The sequence below is a fragment of the Psammomys obesus genome, unplaced genomic scaffold (assembly GCF_907164565.1).
Source record: "Psammomys obesus unplaced genomic scaffold, mPsaObe1.curated_primary_1811, whole genome shotgun sequence".
In the NCBI taxonomy this organism is placed as follows: Eukaryota; Metazoa; Chordata; class Mammalia; order Rodentia; family Muridae; genus Psammomys; species Psammomys obesus.
Window position 1 is genome coordinate 16,939,963 of NW_026591598.1, and position 13,574 is coordinate 16,953,536.

The window sequence follows — 13,574 nt, forward strand, 5'->3', positions numbered from 1 at the left end:
TTTCCAACAGGCATCTCAACTATAACTTGACTCAAAGATGCTCTCACTGTCCCACTCCCTAGCCCACCTCATCCCTATCCCTCCTGTAGCCTCGCCCAGTTCAATGGCAGATCTTTTCAGTGTGGAAGTACTCAAATCCTGAACATCTTGAACTCCTTCCTGCTTCCCATTGCCAGTAACACATCAGCAAACCTGAGAATATAGTGCTTGCTGCCTTTTCCAATACCCTTCATCTTGGCTGCACAACTCTGGAGAGGTTCCTTATGTTTGGGGTGCCCTGTACGAGGGAAAGGGCTTAACAGAATCCACCACAGAGGAAGCCTCATATTGGTCTATATATGTGTGTATGTGTGTGTTTGAAGAATGTACGAGTGCATGCATATGTATAGGTGTGCTGGCCTGTGAGAATGAATATAGAGGGTAAAGGTCTATGTCAGGTTCTTCCTCAATCTTGCTCTCTTATTGTTTGGAAACAAGGCCTCACTATTTATCCCTGGCTGACCCTGAGCTCAGAGGTTTTCCTGCCTCCACCTCCTGACTGCTGGAATTAAAGCCACGCACCACCACACCAGGACGCTCCCTGAATTTCGAGTTTGCCATTTGGCCAGGCTGGCTAGTCACCAAGCTCCAGAGATCCCCCTGCCTCTCACACACCTCGAGGATTACAGATATGCATTACTGTACCTGTTTTTTATATGCTATGGCTCTTATGCTTGCACAGCAAGAGCTCTACACAAAGTGCCATCTGTCTAACCTCCAAATCAGTGCTTTCAATTTTTTTTTTTTTTTGTTTGTTTGTTTTGTGGAGCCAGATGTGGTGGTGCATGCCTTTAATCCCAGCACACGGGAGGCAGGGCAGGCAGATCTCTGTAAGTTTGAGGCCAGCCTGGTTTACAAAGTGAGTCCAGGATAGTTAGGGCTGTGTTACACAAAGAAATTCTGTCTCAAAAAACAAAACATGTGTGTGTGCATGTGTCATTATGTTTGTTTGCATGCAGGAATGCATGTGTTTGGAAAACAAAGCATTACCGAAGGTACTATTCCTCTGACACTGTCTATGGTGACATCTCACTGGCCTGGAGCTAGACTACCTGGCCAGCAAGTCCCAGAAATCACTCTGTCTCAGCTTCTCCAGTGCCAGACTCTACATGGGTTTTGGGGATCAAACTCAGGTATCTCAGTACACTGTACCAAATGAGCCTTCTCCCTACACGGTGCTTTTTAAATTATAATGTTTGGGACACACAAATTGCTTTCTGGTACCCTGTCTATTCACCCTATAGTCCAGCCCATAGCAGGCTACGGTCTTTGGGGACCTAGGTCAGAGCTTGTTGCTGCTCCTGAAGCTCTCTGCTGACACAATTCCGGCTGGCCACAGTGGCCTCCTTGCTGTCTGTGGGTACGCCAGGATCTCTGCTGTTCTGTGTGGCTACGCTAGGTACATGGCCTTCTCCACCGCCGCCTTCAGCTCTCTGATCAAATGTTACTTCCTGAGTTAAAGGCCCCTTGGACCATCTCTAAAATGGTTGTCTATCTACCTGTTCCATCCACTCTGTTTTTCTACATCTCACCCCCAACACTGTCTTTCCAAGATGAGTAACTGTCTCCTGCCAGCATTTAAGCTCAACAGGGCCTGAACTCAGGGCAGGGGCACTTATCCAGTATGCGGGAGACTCCATCCCCAGAACAGAAATCTCGATGATAAGCTCTATGCTGAACATGGGCTATTCTGCTCAAAGCTGTAATCTCCACAGTCTGCCTACACAGTGCTTGGCCAATAGCTAAACAATAAATACTTAGGGAGTAATGACTTTCTAAGTGCCACTCCCTTTTCTGAACTCCTGTAATACTGGTTTAAGCCATTCTTGAGGGACACAGCTGGATGTGGAGTTTGCCTCGAATGAAGTTTACTGATCCCCTTTTACTGATCTTATGACTTGATTACAGAGGGTGAGCAAGCCGTGTAGGGAGGTATTATGAACAAGACTTGCATTCTATGTGTCTTGCGTTCTAGATAACGCAACAAAACGAAATTCGATGTTCTTCTGAACAGCTACTTTCTGGTTGGGGCTGCGGTTCAGTGGAAGAGAATTAGAGTAGCATGTCTAAGACTCTAAGTTCACTCTTCATTCCCCAAAACAAAGAGGGATTTCTGAGTCACCATACGGAGCGAGTAAGTACATTAGCCAAACGTGCTGATTCTCTGCAGATATGTAAAAAAAAGAAAAAAAAAAAAAAGTACACGTAACAGCCGGCATTTATTGGGCCAATGTTTACCCGTGCCTTCCTCACAACTACGCTGTCTGGTAGCCATCAAGTGCGGGCAGGGATCTTTATCCACCTGTCATCTTTTGGTACCTAAAGGCTGCAAGCCTGGTAGTGATAGCAGGCGTTCAGCAACAGGGGCGGCCGGGCCGGCGTCCCCTTGCAGGTTCCGTTCGCTCTTTCAGGGCCGGGCCTCGTCCGGCGCACCAGTTCCGGGTCCGGGTGGGGCGAGGAGGGCCGGTCCTCCGCTAGTTTCAGCGCCTTCCGCATCCTCCGCCTAGGGACCGGTGAACCGCTCCACCTTCAGCTACCCGCGTCCTGCAGCCGCGACATGCGAGGCTGGCAGTCGGATGGGGTACACGGGCTGCCCTGGACCCTCCGGAAGCCGGCAGCCCCCGCCTCACAGACGCACCGTGCCTGGCCCGCCCCTCCCGCAGCAGGACACGCCCACCCGACCGCCGGGCCCGCCCCCGTCCACGCCCCCCGCGCACCGCTCCTTACTTGGCGATCGCTGCGGCCCCGCGCGCTCATTGGCCGCGAGCTGGCGGCGTGGGGGGCGGGCCGGGCTGGCCGGGGCGGGGAAGGAAGGTGGTGGCGGCCTGGCGCGGGAGGGGGGAGGGGGGCGCTGACCCGGATGTTCACTCTTGGGCACCCGGGGAAGTGGAAGCGCCGGGCCCTGCTGCGGGGGGGAGAGCCACAGACGCCGGGACAGGGACCGCCGCCGCCGCCGCCACCATGGTAAAGGGACACCCCCACGGCCCCATCCCGGGACCCCCTGCGGGAACTCGCGTCTCCTCCCCCGCCGACCCGCCAGCCCGGGGAGGGTGGGGACCCGGGGTGGGGGAGGGGCGGGGTTCGGGACCCTAGGTAGACGCCTCTCTTCGGTTTCGGAGGGGCTGGCGGGAGGCCCGGGTGTCCCGTGACCTCGCCCTGGGCTCCAGGGGGAGCTCCGTTCTTCCCCCAGCATGTCCAGGCTAGTCTCGCCTATCCCAGGTTAGACCTTCCTTCCTTCAGGGGCCTGACCAGGCACCCCTCTAGCAGGCCTTCATCCCATGGCCTGAGCTAGGCTCCTTTACCTCGCGAGGCCCCAGGGTCCAGGCTAGGACGGTGCTTCTCGCTGCGGTGGCCCAGGCTAGGCCCCCTTCCCCAAAACTCTTCCCCTCTCCATGGCCCCAGCCTGCACCTCGACAACCCCTTTGCAGTGGCCTCAGTCTAGGTTTGTTTTCTTCACGCTCATAGAATCTTCTCTCCGTGGTTTTCAAGTCTGGACTCTCCTCTGTGTCCCCTTCCTGCACCTCCCTGCCCCTGGCCCTAGCCTTCTCCTACCCCTAGACTTCTCACGACTTCGCTTAGCCTGCGTCAGCCCCACGCTGTCTCCATCTCACCCTCCCATCAAGACCCTGCTTGCTCCGTGTCCTGCTCTTGACTCAGGTGTCCCCTCCCCTGTTCCTAGGACGCTTCTTCTTGGCAGTCTCTGGCGAGCGGGGGAGAGCCCCAGCCTGGGTGGGGGTGGTCTGAGTGCTGCTGCCTTCTCTAGGCTCGAGGCTTGCCCCTTGCTGGGGAGAACGTGGTGTGAGCGAGCAAGCGAGGGAGAGAGAGAGAAGGGCGGCATCTGTGTGCCCGGAAGGCAGAGCAGGGCATTTCCCGTGGCCGCCGCCTCGGTGCAGGCTAGTGCAGCGCTTCTTGTGGGGCGCCGTGCCTGAGTGGGGTGCAGAGTGCTGACAGTGGGTAAGCCAAGCGGGCAGGGATGAACGCACAATCGCTCTTGTGAGGCCACAGCCCTGGGCCTGGGGGTCACCGAGCTCGGAGCCCAACATATGGCCCGGACACGATGCACCCTAGCAGGCGCAGCCTCCCTTTCCCCCTGAACTGTCAGCTTGTAAGGGTTGGAACTGCTGATTATGGAGGTACTTCTGATCAGGTGAGCCAAACTTACCGCCCCCAGACTTAGCTCTCTGGCTCAGCTAGTGGTGTTTGTTTTGGTAATGAAGTCAGGTACATGATGCTAGCAAGTTGTTTTGAGGAGCCTTAGATGTGTCTCCCCCATAACCCTGCACCTCCCTCAATCCACCTGGATGCTTACAGAGCAGGCCCAGTTTCTAGGGTCGGAGAACTCCTTCACATGATCAAGGAAGCCTTGTAAGGTTGATTGAGAGGGAAGGATGTCCACCTGCTTAGTCTATCACAGCCTGGGGTGCGGGAGGCTCCCCTCCTGCCTGGTAGATGTTTGGGAGTGGACTTTGGGCTCTAGGTGATTTTGAGGAGCCCTGTTTCTTGTTTAACCAAGGGTGCAGCAACTGAATTGGGGGAGTGACTAATTCTGATTGGCTAATAAACTTTCTATATGTTGATTAAAAACATAGGTAAGGCTGTATTTCGTAAGGGTGCTCTGGACCCTGAACTTTGTATGGAGAAGGACTTCCCAGGACAGTTTTGAGTGAGACTTCGAAGAGTAGAGTGAAGTTTTCTAGGTGTGCTCCCAGTGCCAAAGCGGGAGATGATGGTGGAGTGGCCAGATGGGACTTAGTCCGACTCCACAGAGTCCTCTAGGCTTTAGCTCTCTCGGGCCGACAGGTGAAGAAAGGCTGGGGCATTCACTGTGCCGTGTTCAGCCTGTGCGGACATCATTCGTGGACATGGAAGCATGCCTGGCAGGCGCCCGTGATCTTCCGTGTGCTTAGCAAACATGATGGGAATGCTCAGATACGACGAGGGAGGGTTAGGCACTTATTTCTGCAGACCGTGTGGTGTGGCTCTTCCTGTTAGATAGTGCCCTTGTGAGGCAGTACTATGGCCTGTGGGCCCCATAGCTCTTTGGGGGCAGAGATTTTGGTCGTGTGTTTTCTGTTCCTGTCTGTCCGGGTCCTAGAATAGTACCTGACACTGAACGATATGGCTTGGAAGGCTGGCCGTGGTTCCACACACCTGTAATCTCAGCTGTTTAAGGCATTCAGGGCCAGCTTGGGCAACAGTGAGACCCTGTTTCAAAAAGAAACAGGAGATTGCCTAGAGTGTTCTGGGATGGGTATGAGCTTAGCCACCTGGGGTTTGGCAGCCATTCTCTCATTAACTTGTCCTTTGTGTCCCCCAGACCCCTATGGAGTTTCTGACTGCCTCTTGTCAGATTTGTACCATGATAGAATGATCCAGTGTTCTGGTGTGGGTAGTGGGACAAGCCAGAAGCGGCAGAGTGGGGCCTCATCGTGGCTTTGTTTTTAGTGGGCTAGGTGGTAGGGCACACAGCGAGCTCCAGTTTCCCCTCTGAGGGGAGAGAGGCCAGAAATTCTAAATTCATTTTGCTTTGGAGTGGAGTCCCTGATTTTTCTTGGAGTCAGGTTCACCATCCCTATTAAGGACACTTAGGCAAATGGAGTTCATTTGCATTCCCTTAGCAGACAATCTTACCACTGTCTCTAAGTGCCTCACAGTTTAAAAGCACTTTGCCTAACCAAGCTCTGGCTTCAGATTTGGGGGTTATTATTCTGAGATTTAAGATGCTGGCACTCCATGGTGGGGCTGTAGCACCGAAAGGGCCAAGGAGGCCCTCAGGAGCTGTCACTCTAAATGGCAGGTATGCTGACAGGAGCGGTAGAAGAGGATCCTTCCATTGTTAAAAGGGGAAATCATGGGGTAGATACTAATGTGTTTCCTTGGTCTCCTTCTGTGACTAAGATGCATAGTTCAGATGCTGGAGAGAAGGCTCAGTGGTTACAGGTGACTGCTGCCAAGCCTGAGGAGCAGAGTTCAGTTCCCATATGCAGAAGGAGAAAACCAAGTCTACCTCTAAACGCCATACTCGCATAGTTCCGCCTCCTTTTCCCCAATCAATAAATAAACTATAACTTAAAAATTCAACTAAGAGTCCCCATGTGTGTTTAAGCCCTGTTCAGGTAAATCTAGCCAGAGTCTTGCTTTGATAAGTAGCTGGTGATCACAAGTTTAAGACTAAGGTAGAGCTTCCTACTTATAACTTGGAAGCTCTACACTGTTACATTCCGTGGAGGAGGGAGGAAGACACAGGGCAAGGGACCTGACATTTCAGAACCTTGCCTGCCAGAGAAGGATGTCCTTATTACGAGGCCTCTTGCCCCCTTGCCCGTCTAAAGCTACAGGGTGTATGTGGGCATCATGAGGCTGCTGTGTGCTGTCGCTGAGGAGGCAGTGGTGAGCAAGGCAGACACACACATGGGCAACATTGGCTTCTGTTGTTGAGGGGCCTAGAACTGACAGAGCTTGGAAAATTGGGTATTGTCACACACCTATAACTGCAGCTACTCAGGAAGTTCAGGTCCAGCCTGGGCAACATGGGGAGAGAGACACCTTGTCACTCTCTGCTGTTGATCAGGGAGAAAGTGTTTAATGTAACTGTACGTCCGTCATAAGCATGAGCTGTGGAGGATGTGGAAGGGAACATTGTGGCTTGAGCTGGGTTCCACCCTCTAGGCTTTTCAAGTGTTCTTGGTCTAGTACCTCCCCATGGCAGTGGAACGAAGTGTGTGTTTGCAGTCTGCATCCCGGGGTGCAACCTTGTGGCATGGTGGCCGTCTACCGCTGTCACTGACCAGGATCTAGAAACAGGGACTACTCAGCCTCTTTTATTCCAGGAGGACCTGGGTTCACAAGGTCAAGTGAACTGCATGAACAGCAGGTCTGTGTGAGACTGGGTTTCTCAGAAAGAAGCATCAACCCACAGGTCCGCAATTATAGGGGCTTGAAGCAGGTCTTCCGACTGAGGGTGGGTTATGGAAGGCCAGAAGAGGCCATACCACGCGTTCGCCAGCTTTGGGATCAGCTAGTGTGATGCCGTTCTAGGCAGTCACAGATCAATGTTTCAGTGTAAGGAGGTGGAGATGTTTAGGGGGCCCTAGCCATGTGCCATGCACTCTGCCAGAAGCTTTTGGGTTTTGCCTTGCAAAAGCTTGATGAGGAAGGAGCAGCCTTGGACCACAGACAACAGTGTATAAGTTAGACTTAGAGCTGGGCACAGTGGTGCACTCCTTTGCTTGGGAAACAGAAGCAGGTGGATCCCTATGAATTCTAGGCCTTCCTGGTCTACACAGTGGGGCTCCAGGCTCTCTAGGGATACATAGAGAGGCCCTGTCTAAAAAAATTACCTCCTCTCCCCCACCTCAAAAAGAAAGAAATCAGACTTGGATTCATTGCTTATATGGGTGAAGTCCCTTTTGAGAGAGAGGACAAGGACATGCGACAGTTCAGGGGCTCTTATGCATGGGCAGACTTATCGACTGTACCTTGCACTCGCTGCCTGGTGCTCAGGAAAGCATTTCATAGCACTTGAGTAAGCAGGTGCCGAGAGCCGAGAGCTGGCTGTCTCTCCCTTGCTGCCTTCAGAGTGGGTCGTATCTGGTTGGAGTCCTGATTGCCTCAGTGTGTGACCTAAGTGAGCGCTCTTCCTTCCCTCCTTCCCCCTAGTTCCTTAATGTGCAGCCTGAGGGGAGCATTTCATAGGGACATCAGGAAAAGGAAATGGTTTTAAATTTAACTTTTTTTTTTTTTTTCCATGTGGAAGTGCCCCACACTCTGTGTGTGGAGGACAGAGGATAACTTTGGGAAGTTAGTTCTCTTCTTCCACCATTGGCCCAGAAATGGCATATTTAATAGACTTGCCACACAGTGAGTTGGAGCTATGGCTACCCTGTCCTGTTTTGCTTACCCAAGTGTATGTGACTGGAATGGAAGCCACAGTGCCTGTCCTCTCACCCTGGAGAGGAAGGCAGGGTGTGTCCCAGAAGCTTAGTATGCTGAGAGGGAATAGTACGGGAGAAGAAGTGTGAGGGGCCGTGTGTGGGCTGTAGCTGGGTGTTCCACCTTCTCTAGGAAAACCTGTAGACGCTCCAGTCCTCAGCCAGCGTGGGGGCTGGGCCTGAAGCCCAGGAAGACCTTGCCTAGCCAAAGAGGAAGGGGAGGCCTGGGTGGGGCACCATCAGCCAAAGTCCACTGAACCAAGACCAAGGTCAGTGTAGTGTCAGCAGTTGTGGGTTTGAGGACCACTGGGTAGACAGCGAGAGGAAGTGTTTGCTGCCAGATGCCAGTTGCCAAGCTCAGGAGTTTGCATTTGGTCTGGACAGCACGGAGCCAGTGACATTTCTCACAGGGCAGGTGGAAATTTGAGCAGGCTAATGGAGCAGTGGTATTTTAGCATGATTCCTCTAGCCATGCTGTGTAGAGAGATCCTGGAGATGGAAAAGGGAGGGAGGAGGAATGCGTCCCAAGGTATCACGTGAGAGGTGCCCTGAGGGTCTGGCCACTCTGGCTATGTCTGGGAAGGAAGGCATGGTTGGAGCAGGGTAGAGAGAGAGGCACAGTAAGCTGGAAAGATTTGCCATCTCTGAGGGGAACATCTGCTCCGCAGAGAGGCCTTCGGATTGGGTGATTTCCCATTGACAAAACAGCCATTTCTGATCAGTTTAAGTCCTAGATAGTGCTATCCACAGAGCCTTGATAGATGGTTGAGAACAGAATGGGCATTTCAGCATGGTTAGCCCGATGCCCAGCCAGCTATCCTGGATCTGCTGGTGGCACTTGTTCTTTAGCCTAGTGCACTGTAGGTTCTAGACACATAAAAGTGCTTGAGACCTCCAACTACTGAGGGATTTTACGGTGTGGCGGTCTCAGCAGAGTGCCCACAAGAGCTGCGGGAGCTGCTTTAGTGGGCTGGATTCCATGAAGTGCTATGGGGCGAGCAGAAACCAAGGCCTACTTAGGCTGTCCTGACTCCAGGCCCTTTGTAAGGTTTATTTACATTATGTGCCTGAGTGTTTTGCCTCCATGTGTATTGGTGCACTCTATGCATGCCTGCACATGTGGAGGCCAGAAGAGAGTATTAGACCTCCTAGAATTAGAGTTATGCGTGGTTGCGAAGCCACAATTTGAGTTCTGGGGACAGAGGAACTAGTGCTCTTAATCTGTCGAGCCATCTGTCGAGCCCCACCCCCTACCCCAGCCATTGCCATTGTGTCATTCATTCTGTGGACATCTATTAGATGCATCCAGCAGAGTCTTAAACCTCTAGGTGAGCTAGAGATCCGTGTAGAAGCTACACTGTGACCCAGGTAGGCCTCCTTGCCACCCCTTCACTGTGCTTCCTGCTGTTGCCACCCTGCTTCTGACATTTCTAACTTCCCTGCGGTCAGCTTTCAGTCTTCTGATCCTGCCTGATTCAAAGCAGTGGCCTAGTGGTTACCACCCCCCTGCCAGGGTGGTTACCGTCCATGGCCTTGCCGTGGAGGGGTTAGTATGGGGATTGCCAGAGTGAGTATGGAAAGTGTAGGCAGAGCCTGGCATAGTTTAAGTGTGGGAGGCATGTTGGCTGCTGTTATGTGGTTATTTTTATTAGCATGGGTAGCTGATGGCTGGCTGTTCACATAACCTTCCAGCTGGCCTGGGAGGCATGCACTAGCCCTATGACACTGCTGTAGTTGGAGTCCCTCACCCAAAGCTGGTAGCCTTAGGGACCAGCCCAGGTAAACTCCAGCCTGGTGGGAACTTCGGCTCAGTGTTTCTGGCCTCAGAGTGGAGTTCTTACCACGATGTAGGTCGCTGGCAGCTGTTCTGCCTGGTTCTGACCCTGAACTTCTGCTAAAAACGCTCCCTGCAGCTTCCTCTTCTTGGGCTAAACTCATCAGTATCCTCTCCAAAACTGTATCTGTTTGGCTGCCATTGTAGTGATATCACATCTAAAAGAAATTAATGGGATTATATTTGCCAGGGGAACCATCTTTAATTTAAAATACAGTCAATAGCTAGGCTCTCACCAGGCACTCTTCTCTTAGGGACCACAGTGGCATATGTAGTTGGTTCTTGACCAAAGTGTTAATATGGTGTAACTGTGGTTAAGCTGTGAAAGGTACCTTTGCCTGTATCAGCTCTGCTGGTGCAAATGGCTCTTAAGCAGCTTCCAATTAGCACTAAGCCAGGGGCGGTTCCTGGTAGCCATGAATGGTGGAAGGAGAGTTCAAGTCAGGCTTGCTCTGTTGTGCTGCTGCTCAGGGTTCCTCTGCTGGAAGCGCTGACCTTGCGGGGCTATCTCTGGTTTTACATAGGCAGTTTCCTGTGTTGTAGCTTGTACTAATTACTAATAGATAGGTGAGGAGCGTGTGCACACCCACCCTGTGGTGCAGAGCGTTACCCTAGCAGTTCAGCCTCTGAGGGAGCCACTCTAGAATTTCCCCCTGTGCCACATGGGGTCATTTTTATTGGTCCTCTGCACCTCTTCTAACTGCTGGTGACCTCACCTCCACTCAGGTACAGGTTGCTCCTGATCTTCCTGCCTCCACTACCCAAGTCCTAGGATTAAAGGTGTGTGCCATCACTTCCAGCTTGATGAGGATTTTGTGCGTGCGTGCGTGCGTGCGTGCATGGGTGGGTGGGTGGGCGGGCGCGCGCGTGCCTGGGTGTCTTGGTGTGTCTAGATCAGAGACAGCTTCATCCACCTTTACATGATTCTGGGGACTGAACTTAGTTCGTGGGGCTTGTATGGCAAGAACCTTCCTTTCCACACTGAAGCATTTTTCCGGTCATTGGCGAGGATTTCTGCTATGAGTTTCCTCGGTGTGTGCTCTGCAGATAGCCCCTATGATGAAGTCTCATTTGGGCATGGGCATTTTCACATGTATGTACATGTAAATGGTTGTTTCTAGCTGTCCTGTGTTTTGAGGTGACAGCTTTGGGCTTGAGGTATGAACTGAGGGTCTTGGAATTGGAGGTTGCCAGGAAATTACATGGTTGATTGTATACCCACTTGGGAGCTCTGATTAGTCACAAGTGTCCCTTTGCTTCTGCCAGGGGGTTGCCCACAATCTTGATCTCTTTCTGTCAACCCCAGCCCTAGATCTATTTCCTCCTGTTGTAGATAAAGAAACAGAAGCTCAGAGAGAGTGGTAACTTGCTCAGGGGCCCCAGTGAGGAACCAGCAGTTACCATGCGACTCCAGGCCCATCCTACTCAAAAGTTCCTGCCAATCAAATTCTGCCAGGTTGGTTATTTTATAGATTAGAAACTGAAGCTGAATGGTCCTTTGGTAGGTCTAGCCACAGTGGCTGGGAGTGTTTGGGCTTAGAGTTTGTATTTTGGGTCAGGTTGTTGAAGTAAAAGCTCTTAGGCTGGCGGGAACTGCAGTGTGGTTTTAGAAAGGGCCTGGTAGCCTGGACGCATTGGCTCAGCCTTTACAACCAGGGCTTGTCTCGGCCCCAGGACAGGTCTTTCCGCAGGAAAGCATCCCTGGCTTCCGCAGTGACGAGAAGGCCAGCAGCGGGTTGACCATTGAAGACAGTGCCTGTTGGGGAATGTTGGTTGCTAAGGCTTTCAGGGTTCCCTGATCTGTTTTCCTGTAGCACACATCTCAGGGCTTGGGCTCATGGTGGTGTAGATGGCTTTGGGCACACTCAGTTGGTTATTCTTATTCTGCCTGCTAAGTGTGTTGATTATTCTTGGGAGGAAAGTGATAAATTCCCTTGTTTGGTTGTTAGTGCTATAGCAATGTCTCTTTGTCCTTGGCATATGTTGTGCCTCCATAGGTGTTGAACGACAGATTGTCTGTTTGTTCTTAATGATGTGAATAGCTTTCCTATATGAGGGTGGACCATGTGAGACTTCCATTTTTTGGTAGTTAAAATTTGATAGAAATGGGCTGGAGAGATGGCTTAGAGGTTAAGAGCACTGGCTGTTCTTCCAAAGGTCCCGAGTTTAATTCCCAGCAACCACATGGTGGCTCACAACCATCTATAATGAGATCTGGAGGCCTCTTCTGCCATTCAGGCACACATGAAAGGCAGAATACTGTATAAATAATAAACAAATCTTAACCCCCCCCCCCAATTGATAGCTATCAGTGTTTTGTGTGGTCTAGCATAATACAGATAGAATATATAGGTGAGAAAAGAGGGCAGACCCTAGTAATGTCCAGTTTTCTTGGCACACACTCTCTCTCTCTTTGGTTTTTTTGAGACAGAGTTTTCTTCATGTAACAGAGCCCTGGCTGCCCAGGACTGATGCCTTTTTTTTCGAGATAGGATTTCTCTGGCTTGATTTGTAGACCAGGATGGCCTCAAGCTCATAGAGATTCACCTGCCTCAGTCTCCTGGGATTTCTCAGTGCTGGGACTAAAGGTGTGTCTCACCACATTTGGATTCTTTGGATGGCTTAAAACCTAGCTTTCACAAGGCTACACTAGCCATCAGAGTGAAGGTCTTGAGAAAGGAGGACCTGAATAGTGTCTGTCCCAGAGGTCAGGCTTGCTCACTCTTGATACCAAAGGCTGGCAGTGTGGCCTTGGTGAGAATTGTCTGTGCTGAGAGCAGCCAATGATGTGATGAGCTCCTTGTCTGTCTTCTTGACTCTGAAATGGTGACAATTAAAGTAGTTACTTTCACTGGTGTGATAGTGCATCTTTGATCTTAGTACTTGGTAGACAGAGGCAGGAGGATCTCCTGGTTCCAGGACAGCCAGGGCCACGTAATGAGACTCTGACTCAAAAGCAAACAAAACACCACCAACCAAAAAACCTCTACTAAACCACAGCAACACTGGGTCTGTAACTGAGTGGGAGAGTGCTGGTCTAGGGTAAGTGCCCTGGGTTCAGTCCCCAGCACTGCAGGGGTTGGGGCCTATTTCTGATGGGTTTATTAAGTTTAAAGGAGTCAGTGCAAAGCCAGGCACACAGTTAACTCACTGCAGGCTGGCAGGGCTCCATGCCACATCCATGAATGCACCTAGCTTGTTGTTAGCCCCGAAAGGACCTTTGAGTATGGACACCCATTTGCCTCATTTGTATGCTTGGTGCTTGGTGTCATCCTGGCTCTCTGAGCAGGCAGGCTGCAAACTTCACCAGCTCTGAGGGTCACCAAGGGTGCACCTGTGTTTGTGAATGAGTTATTTGAAATGGGGCTTTTGTTCCAGGTGATAGTACAAACCACTCTGGGAAAATGGATTTCCCCCCTTTCTTTGAGCATGAGTGACCAACCTTGCTGTTGCCAGCTATACTTGGTGTCTAGAGACCTTGAAGGAGCCAAGGCGTGATTACTTATCAGTGCTCCTTGACAACTCCACCTCCCATACTATTCCTATTTTCTCCCCCTCCCCCTTTTTTTCTCTCTCTTCTGAAGATGGCAAGTTTTCATAGGCTCTCTTGGCTTCTGTTCACCCATGTTTCGTTTGTGAATTGCCACAGACTCACCGACCTTCACTGCCTCAATCAAGATTACTATTTTGTTTGAGGGCACTTGTCAGATATTGTATTTTTTGAGACAGAGTCTCACTATGTGGCTCTGGCTGGCCTGGAACTTGCTGTA

At 51.4% G+C, this 13,574-nt stretch overlaps 1 protein-coding gene across 2 annotated transcripts in view; it reads left to right on the plus strand.

The window, feature by feature from the left end:
• The first annotated feature begins 2,849 nt into the window (after positions 1-2,849).
• Capzb (capping actin protein of muscle Z-line subunit beta) overlaps positions 2,850-13,574 on the plus strand; it is a 96,707-nt gene continuing 85,982 nt past the window's right edge. For both annotated transcript variants that reach the window (XM_055610946.1, XM_055610945.1), the window contains exon 1: positions 2,850-3,003. In XM_055610946.1, the coding sequence (XP_055466921.1) occupies positions 3,001-3,003 (3 nt within the window). In that variant the 5' untranslated portion in view covers positions 2,850-3,000. The remainder of the gene's footprint in view (positions 3,004-13,574) is intronic.